The sequence below is a fragment of the Schistocerca serialis genome, chromosome 4, assembly GCF_023864345.2.
Source record: "Schistocerca serialis cubense isolate TAMUIC-IGC-003099 chromosome 4, iqSchSeri2.2, whole genome shotgun sequence".
Taxonomy (NCBI): Eukaryota; Metazoa; Arthropoda; class Insecta; order Orthoptera; family Acrididae; genus Schistocerca; species Schistocerca serialis.
In genome coordinates, this window is record NC_064641.1 from 217,058,045 (window position 1) to 217,077,448 (window position 19,404).

At 39.3% G+C, this 19,404-nt stretch overlaps 2 protein-coding genes across 2 annotated transcripts in view; one reads left to right on the top strand and one right to left on the bottom strand.

Moving 5' to 3' along the window:
- The window catches only part of LOC126473220 (fidgetin-like protein 1), a 182,133-nt gene extending 174,743 nt beyond the window's left edge, over nt 1–7,390 (bottom strand). Inside the window, exon 1 of the mRNA XM_050100130.1 lies at nt 7,174–7,390. Within this exon, the coding sequence (XP_049956087.1) occupies nt 7,174–7,310 (137 nt within the window). The 5' untranslated portion in view covers nt 7,311–7,390. The remainder of the gene's footprint in view (nt 1–7,173) is intronic.
- A 260-nt stretch (nt 7,391–7,650) lies between these two features.
- The window catches only part of LOC126473223 (H/ACA ribonucleoprotein complex subunit 2-like protein), a 37,658-nt gene continuing 25,904 nt past the window's right edge, over nt 7,651–19,404 (top strand). Inside the window, exons 1-2 of the mRNA XM_050100132.1 lie at nt 7,651–8,020; nt 8,190–8,262. Coding sequence (XP_049956089.1) covers nt 7,813–8,020; nt 8,190–8,262 — 281 coding nt within the window. The 5' untranslated portion in view covers nt 7,651–7,812. The remainder of the gene's footprint in view (nt 8,021–8,189; nt 8,263–19,404) is intronic.

Below are 19,404 nucleotides of genomic sequence, written 5' to 3' on the forward strand. Positions count from 1 at the left end.
GGATGGTCACTACCAAAGGATGGCAGGGGTAGCACTGGTCGATAGCTTGTAGGCTGCTCAAGGAGTCAGTACAGAGACTAAACGAGAATGAGAAATGACTGCCAGCTCTGCAGTGAAAACACTGCAGCCATGTGGCAACAAGGGCTGTTCAATATGTCCTCCACGAACACATGTGAAGCCAATGTGACCATCAGCCATCGCGCCGTCAGTGTAAACCACTTCATGGTCCCGGCACATGTCAAGAATCAAGAGGAAGTGACAGCAGAGAGCTGTGGGGTAAACTGAGTCCTTAGGACCATGTGAAAGGTCCAGGTGAAGCTTCGGGCTGGGTGTACACCATGGAGGTGTACGTGAATGGACCTCATGGACCTCGAGTGTAGGTGGTAAAGGCAATGACTCCACTTCCGATAGACGAGAGAGGACGCGAACTCCAATAGTAAGCCCTGCCCTGGGCCTCCGATGCAGGAGATGAACCGCCATGGATGGGAAAAAGAGACAGTAATTCGGATGCTTAGAAGAACTATGAATGTGTGCAATGTAACTGCCGAGCAGTTGTGCACGCCTAACCTTCAATGGGGGGACTGTGGCCTCCACCAGGATGCTGGTCACTGGACTCGCCCTAAAAGCTCCTGTTGCCTATTGAACACTACTGTCGTGCACTGGTTCGAGTAAACACAATGCTGAGGGCGCCGTCGAACCCTAAACCAGACTCCCATAGTCAAGGCAGGATTGAACAAGGGCACTGTAGAGCCGCAGAAGCGTAGAGCGAGCTGCACGCCAGTTGGTGTTGCTCATGCAGCGGAGGGCATTGAGGTGCTGCCAGCACTTCTGCTTCAGCTGACGAAGATGAGGAAACCATATCAATCGCACGACAAAAACCAGTCCTAAGAATCAATATGTCTCCACTACAGTGAGTGCATCGTCATTAATGTAAAGTTCTGGTTCCGGATGAACGGTATAATGCTGACAGAAGTGCATGACACATGACTTCATAGCTGAAAACTGGAAGCCTATGATTGCGCCTTGAGGATGGCTCCTTGTAGGTACTGCTCAGCAACACCATCACTGGAGGAGCAGTACGAAATGCAGAAATCATCTGCACATAGAGAAGGTGAGACAGACAGCCCAACAGCTGCTGCTAGACCATTAATGGCCACTAAAAATAGAGATAAACTCAATATAGAGCCCTGCGGGACCCCATTTTCCTGGATGTGGGGGAACTATGGGAGGCACCAACTTGGACACAGAAAGTACGGAGCGATAGGAAATTTTGGGTGCCAAACCTGTCTACCAGATCATTTGTGTGTATATATAAAATAATAGTGGTTCTATCACACTTGCCTGGAGCGCTCCTGCGGATACCTTTGTCTCTAACGAACATTCACCATCAAGGACAACATACCTGTGTCCTATTACTCAAGAAGTCTTTGAGCCACTCACATATCTGGGAACCTATTCCATATGCTCGTATCTTCATTAACAGTCTGCAGTGGTGCACCATGCCAAATGATTTTCAGAAATCTAGACATGTGGAATCTCTGCCTGTTGCCCTTCATCCATAGTTCACAGAATATTATATGAAAAAAGAGCAAGCTGGCCTTGCTGATTTGTGGACATAAGCATCTCAGACTCAAGAAAATGTATTATATTCTAACTGAGAATATGTTCAAGTTTTCTACAGCAAACCCATGTTAGGGATATTAATCTGCAAAGGAAAACATCACAGGTTCGTGGTATCGAAAAATCAAACTATGGAAAGTCAAGCTTGGAATATCAACAATTATGAAAAGAATAGATTACTAGTCATATGAAAAGAATAAATTGCTAGTCACTGTAAAGATGGCATGCCCAGTTGTAGTCAGGCACAATGGAAAGACTTTTACACACTAAGCTTTTGGTAAAAGCCTTCTTCAAAAAAAGAAAATAAAACACATTCACACATTCGCTCCATCAGTGGCAACTTTAGCCAGACTGCAACAAGGAGCGGGGCAGGAAAGGGGGGGGGGGGGGGGGGCAGGAGAAGAAAAGAAGAGGAGCAGAGAGAGGAAGAGACAGGTGGGTCTGTTGGAAAAGAGTGAGCTCAATGAGTGAGGGGGACATTAATTGAAAAGAGGTTATGCGGCAGAGGAGGCAGAAGCTGTTGGGTGGAGGGTTATGTGGACAGTACGTTACCAAAGCCAAGGCAAGGATAATTTCGGGAGCGGAGAATATGTTGCAAGGATAACTCCCATCTGTGCACTTCAGAACAGCTGGTGGAACAGGGGGACATCAAGACAGCACAGGTTGTGATGCAGCCATTAAAATCAAGCATGTTATGTGATAGGGTAGTTCACTCTGCTCTTGAGCACACTCTCGGAGTTGTCATTCATTCTGGTAGACAGCTTACTGGTAGACATACCAATATAAAAAGCTGTCCAATGATTGCAGCAGAGCTGGTGTACGACATGGCTGCTTTCATATGTGGCCTGGTCTCTAATGGGGTAGGACAAGCCTGTGAAAGGACAAACAGGATGTGCTGGTGGGTGGATTGGGCTGATTTTGCACCTGGCTCTTCTGCAGGGATATGATGCCCGTGGCAAGGGTCTGGACTCAGGAAAGGTGTAGAGATGGACTAGAATATTGTGGAGGTTGGGTAGATGATAGAACACCACTTTAGGAGGGGTGGGAAAGATCTTTGGAAGGTTGTCCCTCATTTCAAGGCATGACAATAGGCAATCAAAGCCCTGAGGAAGGACGTAGTTCAGTTGTGCAAGTCCACGGTTATATTGGGCGATGAAGGGGACACTCCTTTGTAGCTGGTTCTTGGGTGGTGGTGGAAAGATTTGTGGGGGTGGGGGTGAATGTGATATGGACAGGAAATCTGTGCCCACTCTCTGCCAACCCACACATTGCTTTGTTCCCATCTTTGGTCCCCTCCTTTTCCACTTTCCATTCTTCCCTCCCCCGGAGCCAACCGACACTGCCCCTGGCTGCGTTCTAGAAAAAAGTGCACCTTTTACAGTGACCCCATCACCTCCAAGAACCAGCTACCATGACCTGAAATGAGGGATATCCTTCCAAAGGTCCTTTCCATGCCTTCTAAAGTGGAGATCTATCGCCCGCCCAACCTCCACAACATCCTAGTCCATCTCTATGCCACGCCCAATACAAACCCCATGCAGGTGCACGGCCTGCCCAATCCACCCATCAAGTAATACCCATCTCAGCTTGTCACTGGCTTATCCTACCCCATGGAGGCCAGGTTACCTGTGAAAGCAGCCATGTCATATACCAGCTCTGCTGCAATCACTGCACAGATTTATACATTGGTATGACTACCAACTAGTTGTCCAGCAGGTTGTACAGTCATCACCAAACTGTGGCCAAGAGTAGACCACCCCGTGGCACAACATGCAGCTAAATATTACATGCTTGATTTCAATGGCTGCCTTAAAACCCTGGCCAACTGGATCTTCCCATCCACCACCAGCTTTTCTGAACTGCACAGATGGGAGTTATCAAGACATTCTCCGCTCCTGAAGTTATTCCAGCCCCAAGCTCTACTGTCCCCACACAAGAGTTTCCACCCAACAGTTTCTGCCCCCTCTCTCCGATTACTTCCTCCCTATTCTCATCCCTCTCACCCTCACTGCGTGCCACACTCTGCCAGCACACCTGCCTGTCTTTCCCCTTCCTTGCTCCTCTCTTTCTCTGCTTCCTGTCTCCCCCTCCTTCCAGCTCCCTGCCCCACGGCCTCTTGACACTGCTCTCGGTGGCAGTCTTGTCATGCCTCCATCTAGTCCCTACACACTCAGCCAGACAACACTCTTCTCTCCCCCAACCGTAAGCTTCCCATTCCCCAACCCTTCCAGATTGCCACTTTCATTCCATGTGACAGCCGCATTCCAGTTTGAGCTGGCAGAGATGGCGGCCATGTGTGCCTGAGGTGTGCTTGCTTGTGTGAATGAATAAGTGTGTGTTGTGCTTTCTAAACAAGGCTTTGGCAGAAATCTAAATGTGCAACAGCCTTTTTGTTGTGTCTGTCTGCAGCTCAACGTGTCATCTTTATGATGAGTAGCATTCTAAAAATGAGAATTGGAAGAGGAGGGTTAGAAGTGATTGAGGAATTTACCTATCTGGGAAGCAGGATCACAACATATGGTAGAAGCAGGAAAGAAATTGTGTGCAAAATACAGCAGGTTCAAAATTGCTTTTAATTTCAGAAAGAACTTTGTGATGAGTGTGACCGTACATCAGGCAAAATTAAGTGGATAATGGAAGCATTTATTTGGAGTGTGATTCTATACAATTTGACAGTAAGAAAACAAGAGAGAAGACTGCTAGACTCCCTGGAGGTATGGTGCTACAGAAGGATGACAAGATAAACTGGAGGGATAAAATTACCAGTAAAGAGCTGTTCAGAAGGGGACAGGAAGCCAGATCTCTCTGGGGGCACATCCAGACAAGAAGGGGCAAACTTGTAGGACACAACAACATCATAAGAACAATAACAAAAGGAACTGTCAAGGGAAGGAACACAGGGGAAGACCCAAGATGTCATAATGGCAGCAATTATGAGTCTGTGGGATGTGCTGTCTATGCAGCAATGAAGAGGGAGACAGACTGAAGAGTTTATTTGCATACTGCTGCAAACCAAACTCAGATTTAAACACTAAAGAAGAAGAAGTAGAAGAATAGGGATGAGAGAGGAGTAAAATTGAGTTCTGCATAAATTTTGGCAACTAATAGTGAATACACTGTCCAAAAAGTCACAAGAGGATGTATACTTTGAAAAAGCCAGGAGACTGGTAGATTCCAGCCCAGTTACACCATCATCAGCCACAGGTTCCAAAATCATATCAGACTGTAAGGCTTACCAAAATTCAGGTACAGATCAAGATCACAATTCAGTAAAGATGAAGAGGAAACTGAAGGTTAAGAGAATCACCCTGAACAATCAATTTGGAGAGAAGAGGGTACTGAAGTACTGAGGAATGATGAGGTGTCTGAAATTCTCTGAGGCTGTTTGGGCATCTCTAAATAGGGCAATCACAGATATTGGACAGACAAACATAGGTGCAAGCTAGGTAAGAGGGAACAAACCTTGAGTAAGAGAAGAAATATTATAACTGATCAACAGAAGAAGAAAGTACACACACCTTCAGGGAAAGATGCGACTATGACAATATAAATCACTTAGGAATAAAATAAACAGCAAGTCACGTTAACTGATTCTTCCATTGCTTCATGGTAGGAGAGTACAGGCAAGCTAAGTGAAATGGCTGCTGGAAAAATGTGACAAAATTGAAAAAGAAATGACTGTCCGAAGGACTGTTTCAGCATATAGAAAAGTTAAAACAGCCTTCGGTGAAATCAAAAGCAAGGGCGACAACATTAAGAGGGAAATGGGGATTCCATTGTTAAATGCAGAAGAGAGAGCGAATAGCTGGAAAGAGTACACTGAAAGCCTCCATGACAGGGGACGACTTCTCTGATGAGGGTGACAGAAGATTAAATTGCAACCAATATGGGAAAGAGAGGGTATCCAATATTAGAGACAGAATTTAAAAGCACTCCAAGACACTTGGGATCAAGTCAGGCAGAAGGTATAGCAGACAGTGCAGATATTCTATCAGAATTTCTAAAAGCATTAAGGAAAGTGGCAACCAAGTGACTGTTCAAGTGGATGTGAAGAATCTACGAGACTGAAGACACAATATCAGAAAAATATCATCCATACAATTCCAAAAATGGCAAGGGCAGATAAGTGTGAGAACAATCGCACACTTGGCTTAACAGCTCACACACACAAGTTGTTGACTAGAATAATATTCAGAAGACTGGGGAAAAATAAAAATTGAAGATCTGTCAAATGACAATCGGCTTGGTTTAAGGAGGGTAAAGGCACCAGAGGGGCAATTCTAACATTGTACTTGATAAGGGAAGCAAGACTTAAGAAGATCCACATCACAATCATAGGATTTTTCAACGTAGCTAGAAGAAAAATACAATAGTATAAAATTGAGCAAGAAGTTGTAAATTTTCAGAAAAATAGGTGAAAGCTAAAAGGAATGGTGAGTAATGTTGTACAAAAACCAAGAGGGAGTATTACAAATGAAAAATCAAGAATGAGGAGCTTGTATTATAAAGAATGTAAGACAGTGAAGCAATCTTTCGCCCCCATTGTTCAGTCTATACATCATTGAAGCAATGATACACAGAAAAGAAAGATTCAGGAATAGGATTAAAATTCACGATGATAGAATTTCAGTAATAAGATTCACTCATGACATTGCTATCCACAGTGAACAAAAACTACCGGACCTGTTGAATGGAATGAATAGCCTAGTGAGTACAGATTATAGATTAAGAGTAAATTGAAGAAAGACAAAAGAAATGGGGCGTAGCAGGAGTGAGATTAGTAATAACCTTATCAAAACTGGAGACTTCGAAATAGGTGAACTTAAGTAATACTGTTACCTTGAAAGCAAAATAAAATGGACAATGCAAGGATAAAATAAAAAGCAGAATAGTGCAGGCAAAGAGGGCATTCCAGGGCAAAAGAATTCAACTAGCAAGTAGTAACAAATTGAGGAAGAACTTTCTGGGTATTTGTGTATGGAGCACAGCACTGTATGTTAGTGTATCATGGACTGTGGGGAAAACCAGAAAAGAAGAGTATAAAAGTGCTTGAAATTTGATGCTAAAGGCAGATAATGAAAAATAGGCGGGCTGATAAGGCGCAGAAAGAGAAAGTTCTCCACAGAATCTGCGAAGCAAGGAACGTATAGAAAACATTGATAAGGTGGGCCATGATGATAAGCCATATGTTGAGACATAAGGGAATAACTTCCATTATACTAGAGGGATCTATAGAAGGTAAAAACTGTAGAAGACAGAGATTGGAATATATACAACAAATAATGGAGGAAATTTGGCAACATTGCTACGATGAGATAGAGAGATTGCCACTAGAGAGATATTCATGGTGGCTACTTCAAACAAGTCTGAAGTCTGAAGACAGGTGACTCAAGGGAGGGAAAAAAAATATGGGGGTGAATACATACCTCTGTTCACTATACCTCAATGTGTTTGAGCTCAGAATATGTTCTAAGAGTGATAAGTTTGTTATTTACCTCTTACCGAAACATTGCCGAGGTTGTGAAATGAGGAAATTATTAGAATTATACTTACATGGTGACGGATGTTTTGAAACTTTGCGCAAGACATTTTCTTTTAATGCTGCATTTTTCAAAAGAATCTACCTCATCAAACTGAAACGAGAGGGACTGATAATAATGCATATATTCGTCTGTCAAGTCCGACATCATTTCTTCAATTATTCTCAATCAAATCATCATAATTTGGCGCGGCGTCCAAAGCACTTCCACACCGAAGAAACACTCCTTGTGTTACTGTGTGACTTGGTCATGAAGCTCTGTACACATTTGAAAGGCGTATTGTCAGGCCAACAACACTCGACCTACGTTTTGACAATACTGAGAACATTTTTTGGATTATCAATACTGCTCCTCAGTATATCTATTATAGACAATACGTCAATACAATCTCTCAGACAGTCAATATATTAATAGTTTGATAATATTATTTAACGTGTGAGGGCGCGTTCGAAAATACAGATGTGATGCTGCATAGCACGGAAAGGTCTTTGGCAATAAATGTATGTAGTCTGTGGCGTATTTTGTTTATCTGTTGTAGGCACGTGTTGTTGTGTTTGTGAGTTTCAGTTGAAAAGTGGGAATAAACAAATGTGCAGTGTATCGTAACTCCTAGCCGGTACTGTTTATTTATTTAGAAAATTTTGTTGAAGTAATGGGCAAAACTAAAAAGATCAAGCAAGAGCCTGGTGCGGAAAATGAACCAGTAGCTGAGGAGCAAGAAACAGCAGAAATTCTCGATGTTTCCACAATTAAGAAGGAAGACTTAAGTTATGACGAGAAGTGCGCATTTGCTACGTCGATTGCAAAACCAATGGCCTCAAGGAAGCTTGCAAAGAAACTGTATAAATTAATTAAGAAAGGTCAGAAGTTGTATCCGTTTGTGTTAAAAATGTTTGTGTTTTTTATATATATATATATATATATATATATATATATATATATATATATATATATATATATATATAGGATGTGTGTGTGTGTTGTTGTTGTTGTTGTTGTTGTTGTTATGATTTGGGCTTTGTTTTACAGCGGCAGCCCACAAAACATATCTGCGGAATGGTCTTAAGGATGTACAGAGGAGGATAAGGAAGGGAGAATCAGGGTAAGAAAACACTATTTTATTAACTTTCTGGAGTAACGATTGCATATTATATCGTTGCCACTGTATAAATAAATCTCAGATATTAATATATACTAGAAAAATCAAAAAGGTTATACAGAATGTCGTTGTAGTTTATGCAGATTAACGCAAATAAATGACAGGTAACAACTATTTAAGGGACAAAATAAACTTATGCTTTATTCACACAACACATATTAATACATATGACTACCAAATTATATTACGTTGGCTTATCAACAAACACGGAACATGTATATTCCACAGAGTCTAATGCACTCTGCACATCATATCATGTGCGCCACTATGCACTCTGGAAAATGTTTGTTCACATATCCCCAACACTCCCCCTTGAACAAATATTTTTCAGATACTCAACACTATACACTCGAAGTTAAACCATAATGTTTAGCCAGCTTCTGAAATTTATCCTTACTGGGGGGCTTGGTTAGGAGATCATTTAACATTTCTTCTGTGCATATATAACTGAAGTTTATATTTCCCTGTTCCACATGATGTCTTATAAAGTGATGCCTTATGTCAATATGTTTGGATCTTACACTGTTGGCATTATTTTCTGCAAGTTTAATGGCTCCCATTTGTCACAATACCAAAGTTGGCTTTAATGTTGGAGGAGATTCAATTTCACTCATCAGTGTACGGATCCAAAGAGCTTCTTGGATAGTGGAGGACAAGGCCATATATTCAGCTTCTACAGTACTCAAAGCAACAGTTACTTGTCTCTTATATGGCCATGATATCAATCCTCCCATTAGTCTAAAACAACTTCTAGTGATGGAGTGTCTGTTTTCCAGCTCATTTCCCCAGTCTGCATCACTGTATCCTTCCAAATTGTCTTGATTGCCATCCAGCGCGTTTCTCTCGGATCACTGCAAAACTTGCTTTATGCATTTGTGGCAAATGCGATGTCTGGTCAGGAAGTCTGTGCTAAGTACAGTAGACGTCCTACAGCTTCCAAATATGGTACACTTTCCTTACATTTCTTGTCATCATCAGTTATTAGCAGTTCTGCATTGTTTTCCATAGGAGTAGAAATAGGTTTACAATTTTCCATATCGAACTTTTTTAATATCTACCTTGTCTTCAGAGATTGATCAATCCATAATTCATCTCTGTTGGCACTTCTTAGAATCTTCATGCCTAAGTATTGATTAATTTCCCCTAAATCGTGCATATTAAATTCTTGCCATAACTGTTTTTTAAAAAATTCCATCTGGCCTTTACTATTGGTTAAAATAAAAAAAAATCATCTACCCATACGGCCATGATTGCAATTTCTTCATTGCTCCTTTTATGATATATACTGGGATCTGCCTTTGACTGTAACATGCCTAGTTTTATCAAACTTTTATGCAAACATTTATTCCAGCATTGGCCACTTTGCTTTAATCCATATATGCCTTTCTTCAAATGCCAAATGGGTCATTCCATGTCAATTCAACCAATTTGAGAAAATGTTCCAGCTGATAGACTCAGATTTGGCTGAAATTTAGCGCACCAATGCTACCAAGTGTGGAACACTTATGTACAAAATTTTAAGTTCCCTTGCCAATTAGTTCCAGAATAAAGGCTTGTAAAAGAAGGTGGCGTGACCTGCATCTGACAATCTATCTTCAGACCCAACTTCAAGTCTTAATAACTTTGGAACTATTCCACACAGTCCAGTGAAATTTTTACAACCCAGTAACATCCACTTAGAGAACACACTCTAGGAATCAAAATACCAACAACATATTTCTGAGGGAAAATGATAAATTCCAAAATGTGATTAAAAAAATGTAATATGTTAAAAGGCAAATACTGTAGGTGCCCTCTATGCCAAATATAATTCACTCAAAAAGGGTATAAATTTTTTTGTGGTAAGCTTAATGTGCCCTAAACACACACAGAACTCATCGTGCCCATATTAGTCACACAGAGTTACATGCACACAAAAATACAAAAATTTGAAAATTTACCTGAAAAACATGGATTTTCTAAGTGTGGTAGCACAAAAGGGACAAGTGATATCCAAGCCAAATTTCAAACACTACATAAGTAGACCATAATATAATATGTGACAAAATTTTAACGTGTTATTGCAAGGCATTTGTGTACAATAAAAGTTGACAGAGATGTATTTGGTTACGTTTCTTTTAACATGATTTAGCAAGTAATAGTGATGATGCAGACAGCTTGTTTCAGATAAAGCTGCAGCAATTGTTGGGAACCATTAGGCAACAGAAAGTTAATGGTAGATTTCAGGGACAGAATGAGTCATTGTTAGGCAGGAACAACAAAGGAAACGAGCAACAATTACACAGGTTACTCATGTTTTTAAGATTCTAGTTCAGACTGATCAGTAGTGTTGTGGAAAGTCAGTATGGAGGCAGAAGAGTGTACTAGTGGTGCTTTTATTCAAACAAGTTGCAGTATTGGTAGAGCACAAGCATCTGAATGTCATAAAACAACATATGGAACAAAATGTGGCATTTGCTTTGTACTGTATGATCTGGATGAATCGGACCAAGATTTGTTGCTATTGAGATCTGGGATACACCCAGTGGGCACAAGAAGTACAGTTCCAGGAAACTTTAGCGTTTGTTATCTTCATATGAAAGGGTTTCTGGATAAGTATTCTTTCCTACAAAGAAGTTGTTTTGAACCATTTCGAATTCATAAGAAAACAGTGAAGTGTAGCCTCAGAGAAATTGGTATAAAATCAGTATTGAAAGTGAATCAGTGCATGGGACTTAACATGAAACCAGGACAAAAGTTATGTTCCAGGTGTGTTACACTGCTAAAAAATGAAGAATATTTTGATAATTTACATGACAGTGACGAAGAGTATCAGCCACCTACAACCACTGTGGATGAGCAATTAAATACTTCAGTGACTGCTCTTGGTTTGTCTCCCATGAAGACACACAAAGTTGGGAAAAGAGACGAGCCCAGCTATGGTAGAAGGAAACTACAAGAAGCTCAAATAGAATTAAAACACTAAATAGCTGACACACTAATGGTGGAAGAGGAAGAACTATCTGCTCCAAAGGAACAGGAATCATGCCACAAATGCTCTGATTTGGACAAAATTGTGCATGATTTGAAAGAAAAAATGTGCCATATCCACACGCCAGAAAAAAGTAGCTATTCTTACCCTTGCACCTTCCAGCTGATCTATTGACTACACTGCAAAGGTATTCAATGTTTCTACATATATGGTAAGGCAAGCTAGGAAAATAAAAGCAACGCAAGGAGTGCTTCCACAACTTCAGCAGGCTCAGGGTAAGCAATTGAGTTCAGAAATAAAGGTGCTAGTGTCGGAATTCTATGAAATAATGACTACAGCCAAATAATGCCTGGAAAAAAATACTATGTAACAGTGAAAATGGGAAATGTACGTGTACAGATGCAAAAACGACTGTTGCTATGCAACATATCAGAACTAGGCCTATATGTAGAATTCAAGGAAAAAGTAACCCAATACCAAAGTAGGTTTATCATCTTTTTTCAATCTTCGGCCAAAATGGGTTGTGCCTGTAAGTGCAAGGGGCACACACAATGTTTGTGTATGTGAGACCCATCAAAATGCTAAGCAGATGTTTGCTGCTATAAAGGATTCTGGTCTGGATTATGAAGGTGCAATGAAGCTGCTAGTGTGTGACATCAGTTCCTACCAGTGCATGATACACAGGTGTGAAAAGTGTCGTGGTAATGCAAATCTTGCAGAACACATGAATAACAAACTGTATGGTGAACTCCTTATGGATGATGATGAACTTGTTTCTTATAAACAATGGACACACATGGATCGCACAAGTCTTGAAACAAAGCAAAGCAAAGTACAGTGGAAGATTTTGTTGAAATGTGTTGTCCAAAAATGGACAAACTGACCCCACACAGCTTCACAGCAACAGCACAATCAGCTAATCTCCAGTTTTGTAAGGATAATTTGAAACAAGATGAAATTATAGTACTACTAGACTTTTCTGAAAAGTATGCATTTATAGTTCAAGATGCCATCCAAGGATATCATTGAGACAACAGTCAAGCAGAACAAACACTGGTAGCAGTTACTTCTGTAAAATATCTGGGAGTATGCGTGCGGAACGATTTGAAGTGGAATGATCATATAAAATTAATTGTTGGTAAGGCGAGTACCATGTTGAGATTCATTGGGAGAGTGCTTAGAAAATGTAGTCCATCAACAAAGGAGGTGGCTTACAAAACACTTATTCGACCTATACTTGAGTATTGCTCATCAGTGTGGGATCCGTACCAGATCGGTTTGACGGAGGAGATAGAGAAGATCCAAAGAAGAGCGGCGCGTTTCGTCACAGGGTTATTTGGTAACCGTGATAGCGTTACGGAGATGTTTAATAAACTCAAGTGGCAGACTCTGCAAGAGAGGCGCTCTGCATCGCGGTGTAGCTTGCTCGCCAGGTTTCGAGAGGGTGCGTTTCTGGATGAGGTATCGAATATATTGCTTCCCCCTACTTATACCTCCCGAGGAGATCACGAATGTAAAATTAGAGAGATTAGAGTGCGCACGGAGGCTTTCAGTCGTTCTTCCCGCGAACCATACGCGACTGGAACAGGAAAGGGAGGTAATGACAGTGGCACGTAAAGTGCCCTCCGCCACACACCGTTGGGTGGCTTGCGGAGTATAAATGTAGATGTAGAAGCAACTCTCCAGCCATTTGTGATTTACTATAGAGGTGAATCAGGTGATGTGTCTGTCATGAACCTGTGGGTTTTTAGTGACTGTTTAATTCATGATGCCATTGCAGTTCATGCCCACATTTGCACTGTCATGGCATATGTGAAAAACAAGCTGCCTCACATACATTTTGCGAAATACTTCAGTGATGGGGCAGCTAATCAGTACAAAAACTGTAAAAATCTCAAAAATTTATGCATTCTTTACCATGATTTTCAGATTCACGCAGAATGGAATTTTTTTCGCAAGTCATGGTAAAAATGTATGTGATGGTATTGGTGCTACCATTAAGCGCATGGCATCACGAGCTAGTCTGCAGCACCTTATAGAAGGTCACATTCTAACACCTGTTAAATTATTTACCTGGGTACAGAAAAATATCTCTGGCATACAATCATTCTATGTTTCAAAAGATGAGGTGAAATCAGTTGAAGAGTTGCTAAAAAGCAGACTAGAACACATTAAAACTGTTGCAGGCACAAGGAGCCATCATCACTTCTCTCCAGTGGACTCTGACAATGTGCAGATGAGCAGACTGTCTGGTTATAACTATAGGTTCATGCACAACATGTGTCTTCACAGTGTGTTATTCAGGATTCAGAAGCAAAAGCAGCAACATACAACCAGATTGCTATGTTATTGCTATTTATGATGACAAATGGTACTTAGGATGTGTTGGAGAGTGCTGTGAAGCAGAAGGTGATGTATTTGGGAAATTCATGGCACCAGCAAGATCATTTCATTGGCCACGTTTGGCAGACAGGTGTTGGATTCCTTTTGAACATATTCTTATGACAGTTCCAGGTCCTACCACAGTGTCAGGAAGACAGTACAATTTGCCACTCAATGTACAGAGTACAGTAGCTAAAGTGTGGAGAACTTCTGTTCGATGCACAATCGACTGGTTTTTAGCAGTTAAGGTGCAGTAAACATTAATGATAGGTTGTGTTAATCTGTCTATATGTTGTTGCTTGGTGATTAAAAAGTTGTGGGAGAGGATAAGAAGAGGCAGAACAGTTTACGATATGTTTTTACAAAATAGTGTTGTGGAACAATGGCCACATCACCAAATACGTCTGTCAACTTCCATTATACACAAATGTATTGCAATAACATGCTGAAATTTTGAGATATGTATCATTATGGTCTACTTATGCAGTGTGTGAAATTTGGCTTGGATACCACTTGCCCCTTTTGTGCTACCACACTTCGAAAATCCACGTTTTTCAGGTAATTTTTCAAATTTTTGTATTTTCGAGTGCATGTAACTCAGTTTTTGTGACTGATATGGGCATGATGAGTTCTGTGTGTGTTTAGGCCATATTAAGCTTACCGGAAAAAAATTTATACCCTTTTTGAGTGAATTATATTTGGCATAGAGGGCACCTACAATATGTACCTTTTAATGTATTACATTTTTTAAATCACATTTTGGAATTTTTTATTTTCCCTCAGAGATATGTTGTTGGTGTTTTGATTCATGGAGTGTGTTCTTTCTGTAAATGGATGTTACTGGGTTGTAAAAATTTCACTGGACTGTGCGGAATAGTTCCAAAGTTATTAAGACCTGGAGTTGGGTCTGAAGATAGATTGCCAGTTGCAGGTTGCAATTTCCGGGTCATGCCACCTTCTTTCACAAGTCATAATTCTGGAACTAATTGGCAGGGTAAACTAATATTTTGTACACGAGTGTTCCACACGTGGTAAAATTAATGTACTGAATTTCAGTCAAATCTGAGACTTATGAGCTGGAGCCCCTGGTTGAACTGACATGGAATGACCCAAATTCTCCTTTTCCCTTGATAGGGTCGCTTAACTTCATCAGGTGGAATCATATATATTTCCTCTTCCAGTCTTCCATTCTGGTAGGCTGTTTTCACATCCATTTGATGAATTGATAAGTCTTCTTTACTGCAAGAGCTAAAAGGTATCTTAATGATGAATACGTCACCACTGTGAGAAAGTTTCATTGTAATCTATTCCTTCTTTTTGGGAATATCCTTTAATTACCAATCTGGATTTGAATTCCCATTAAAAAGAATTAAAGTCAGTGAGAAGACAAACACATGGGTAACACAAGGGATTAAAAAATCAGCAACCATCCTTAGAAACCTAAGCAAACATACTAAAATAAATACAACAATAAAACCATACTATAGGAAATATAGAAGGGTCTGTAGGAAAGTTTTACAGGCAGCAGAAAGGCTAAGCAATGATTCATACGTTAATTATGGAAGCAATAAATCAAAATCGATTTGGAAGATTATAAGCAATAGCATAGGAAAATATAAAACCAAGACCTATAATTTCAAAATTAAAAGTGAGGGTAAAGTGATAGAAGATGCTCAACAGGTAGCCAATATATTCAATGAACATTATGTGAACATAGCACCGAATCTAATTAAAAGTCTGTGCAATTCAAACAACAAAAACATGTTAAGTGCCAACTTGTGAAAAGACAATGTTTCTGTACCCAGTAACAGAATGTGAAGTCACAAATGTGATTAATAATCTAAAAAGCTAAATGTCTTGTGGTACTGGTGGAATTCCAGACAAGGTAATCAAACATAGTTCTACCAGTATAGATACTCACCTAACTGACATTATTAATAATTCTTTCAGGACGGGGGTGTTACCGTCAAAACTAAAACTCTCCATAGTGAAGCTACTTCACAAAAGGGATAGTACAGCTGACGTAAATAATTATAGGCCAGTGTCATTATTGTCAGGTTTCTCTAAAGTAATTGAAAGAGTAATGTATGAAAGGCTAGCTAACTTCCTGAATAAAAATAAAATACTGACAAAAGAACAGAGCCACAGAAATGGCAGTTTTCCAATTTATGAAAATGGTTGTAAATGCCTTGGACAAGAATGAATTAAGCTGTGGAATATTCTTAGATTTATCTAAAGCATTTGATTTAATCAGCCTTGACTTATTGCTTATGAAACTAGAATGTTGTGGGATCTGTGGACTTTCCTTCAAATGGTTCAAGTCTTATCTCTCTGATAGACAACAGAAAGTACAAATATGTCATGAAGGCAAAGAGTATCTTTCAGATTTTAGAAAAAAAATCTAGCTATGGAGTGCCCCAGGGTTCCGTGTTAGGCCCTCTGTTGTTCTTGGTGTACATAAACAATTTGCCAAACCATCTGACAGTTCCAGAAACAGTGATGTTCGCTGATGACACTAGCATTTTTATAGAAGGATACACTGAGGATGATCTACAGCAGTGTGTCTCTAGGACAATAAATGAGACAGGAAAATGGTTTAGTGATAATGCTTTGATCATAAATAAGGATAAAACAGTATTGATGAATTTCAGTAATATTAAAAGTAAAGCTAGAAGAGAGTAAAAGCTGAGTTAGGGAACTATGTTATTGCACAAGCTCCATACACAAAATTCCTCAGTATATGGGTGGATGAGCACTTGAGATGGAAAAAGTATCTACAAGTTTTGAGTATAAAATTAAGTAAGTGCTGCTATGTGCTAAGAATGCTTCAGGAATGCTGTAAGACTGAATCATTTCTGTGTGCCTATATGCTTACATGAACAGTTTGCTTAGATATGGTATGATCTTCTGAGGAAATACAGGTATGGCAAAACAAGCTTTCAAACTTCAAAAAAGGGCTATTAGAATAATGAAAGGGGTTCCCTGCAGAGTGTCATGTTGGGAAATATTTAAAGAATTGAAAATAATGACTCTTCCTAGCTTATACATCTATGAATATGTATGCTTTCTGAAAACTCACCAGGAATTTTCAACATTCAGTAATCAGGTTCATAACCATGAAATAAGGAACAGAGATGATTTTCACAGAGACACCCACAAAGGAGCACTCTACCAAAAAAGTGTTAACTACCAGCGCAAAATACTCTTTTAGTGCATTGCCTTCTACAATAAAGAAAATTAAAGAATTTCATAAATTCAAGGTAGATCTTAAACGATTTTTACTAACATAGTTTTTATAGCATTGTAGAATATCTGAATATGGAAAAGTAATATTATTTATATATACTGATATAAAATATTTGTATTTATTATTCAAGTTTTTGAAACAAATTAAAGATAAGAAACTATATTGTAATTGAAACTGTGTGCCCGACCGAGTCTCGGTTGGGCACACAGTTTTAATCTGCCAGGAAGTTTTATATCAGCGCACACTCCGCTGCAGAGTGAAAATCTTGTTCTGGATATATTGTAATTGACTACATCCATACAATGTATATTGTTAACGGATGAATAAAGAGATTGATTGATTGAATTGAATTTTGGTATAGCACTCTTAGGATTTTTAATACTGAACACCCATCTTGTTCTTAGTGGCTTTTTATTTTCAGGCCTGTCAACCCATTCATATGTATCATTATCCATAAAAGATTGGAGCTCCTTTTCAATAGCCTTTTTCCAATCTTGAGCATTTGAACTTGCTAAAGCTTCATCAACTATGATTGGTTCATTGTTGATTGTTGGGCAGCATACATGTCATAATCTGGATATTCTTTTGTTTTGCTATACGTGAAGACCACCGTAAACTGACTTCCTCTGTTGAATCTTCTTCCTCAATTCGATTCTCAGGTAGCACATCAGCTTCCTCTTTATTCTCGTCTTCCTCTGTTTTAGTTTCCATTTCTGTTTCAGCACTAACACACATTATGCTTGGTTGCATTATTGTATCATTTTGACTACTTTTCTTTATTCTAGGCCTATAATCCTCCAAAAAGTACATCTCTACTACTTATTATCTTCTTATTCACAGGATTATAAAATCTGTAGCCTTTTGAATTCTCACAGTAGCCAACAAAAATATATTTTTGAGATTTTGCATCCCACTTTTCTCTTAATGGTTTTGGAATATGAACCATTGCTTCATATCCAAAGACTTTTAAGTACTTCAGATCCGGCTTCTTCCCAATCCATACTTCGTAAGGTGTATTGTGTCTCACAGCTTTGGTAGCTGTTCTGTTAATTAAATACACTGCTGTTGATGCAGCCTTTGCCCAAAAACACTTAGGTAGTTCAACATCACTTAACATACTTCTTGCCTTTTCTACAATGGTTCTGTTGGCTCGTTCTGCAACTCCATTCTGAGAAGGACTGTAGCAAATGATAGTCTGATGTCTAATACCATTCCATTCAACTGTTCCTTAAACCGCCTGTTTACATACTCTGATCCATTGTCTGATCTAATAATTTTAATTTTCTTCCCAGTCTGTCTTTCAACCATTTTCAATAAACAACAAATATATCATTCACTTGATCCTTGCTACTTATAAAATAAACATGCATGTATCTAGAAAAATAATCTATGAATGTCAGGAAATAGAAGCTACCTTCTAAGGATTTATTCTCCTTAGGTCCACAGAGATCTGAGTGTATGAGTTGCAAGACTTAGATAGATCTGCTCTGACTCGATTTAAATGGCAATCTAGCCTGCTTCCCTTGCTTCATTAAAAGAGTAAAAAACAGAAAATGCCTTACCTTTATCGGTAGTCTTTCTCTCAGGACTACTAGAATTAACAACATGCTTCTTTTCTTTTATACTTAACTTTTCGTTACACTTTGAAGCAATGTGTCCAATTTTCTGGCATCTGAAACATCTTATTGGCTTCTTCTTCTTGTAATTAGAGTATAAAGCCGACGCTGTTTCTTTTTCTGAAGCATTAGAATCTGGTTCATTCTTCACGTCATGTAGAACCTTTACTTTTAACACTATCCACTGTAATGGTTATTCCCGAACTTTCCAAACCCATAATCAATGGCGAATATTTATCTGATAGTCCAGCTAACAATAAAGTTCCAATCCATTCATCTGCAATTTCAAAACCAATATTCCTCAGATGATTGGAGATTGAAATTATTTTATTCACATATTCATCCACACTTTTACACTTATTCAATCTTGTGGTTATCAGCTCACGAAGTAATCCTACTTTTCTGGTTAAACCACCATCTTCAAATCTTTTTCAGTTTGCCCCATACCTCCTTTGCTGACATAGCCTTTTCTATGTGAGGATAAGTCACTGGATCAACCAAAAGGATTTGTTTTGATTTTGCCTTCCGATCCTTAATAGCAAAACTTGATTCTGTAGGTGCCAATTTACCATTTACGACATCCCATAAGTCATCCAAGTGCAAATCCACTTCAACGGAAAATGGTCACGTAATTTTCAAAACCTACAAGCCGCTCTATTTGTGGTATCTGTGTTGTACTCATTTTACAGTTATTTTCTTCTTCATATAGCATACACAATCCAACTTTATACAAACTTCGGCGCACTTTTTGCGCAAATACACGTCACCTTAAAGCTTGTTATTTCACTTTAATCCAGTAGCTCTGCCCATAACCTGCTGTAGTTTATGCAGATTAACGCAGCTAAATGACAGGTAAAAACCATTTAAGG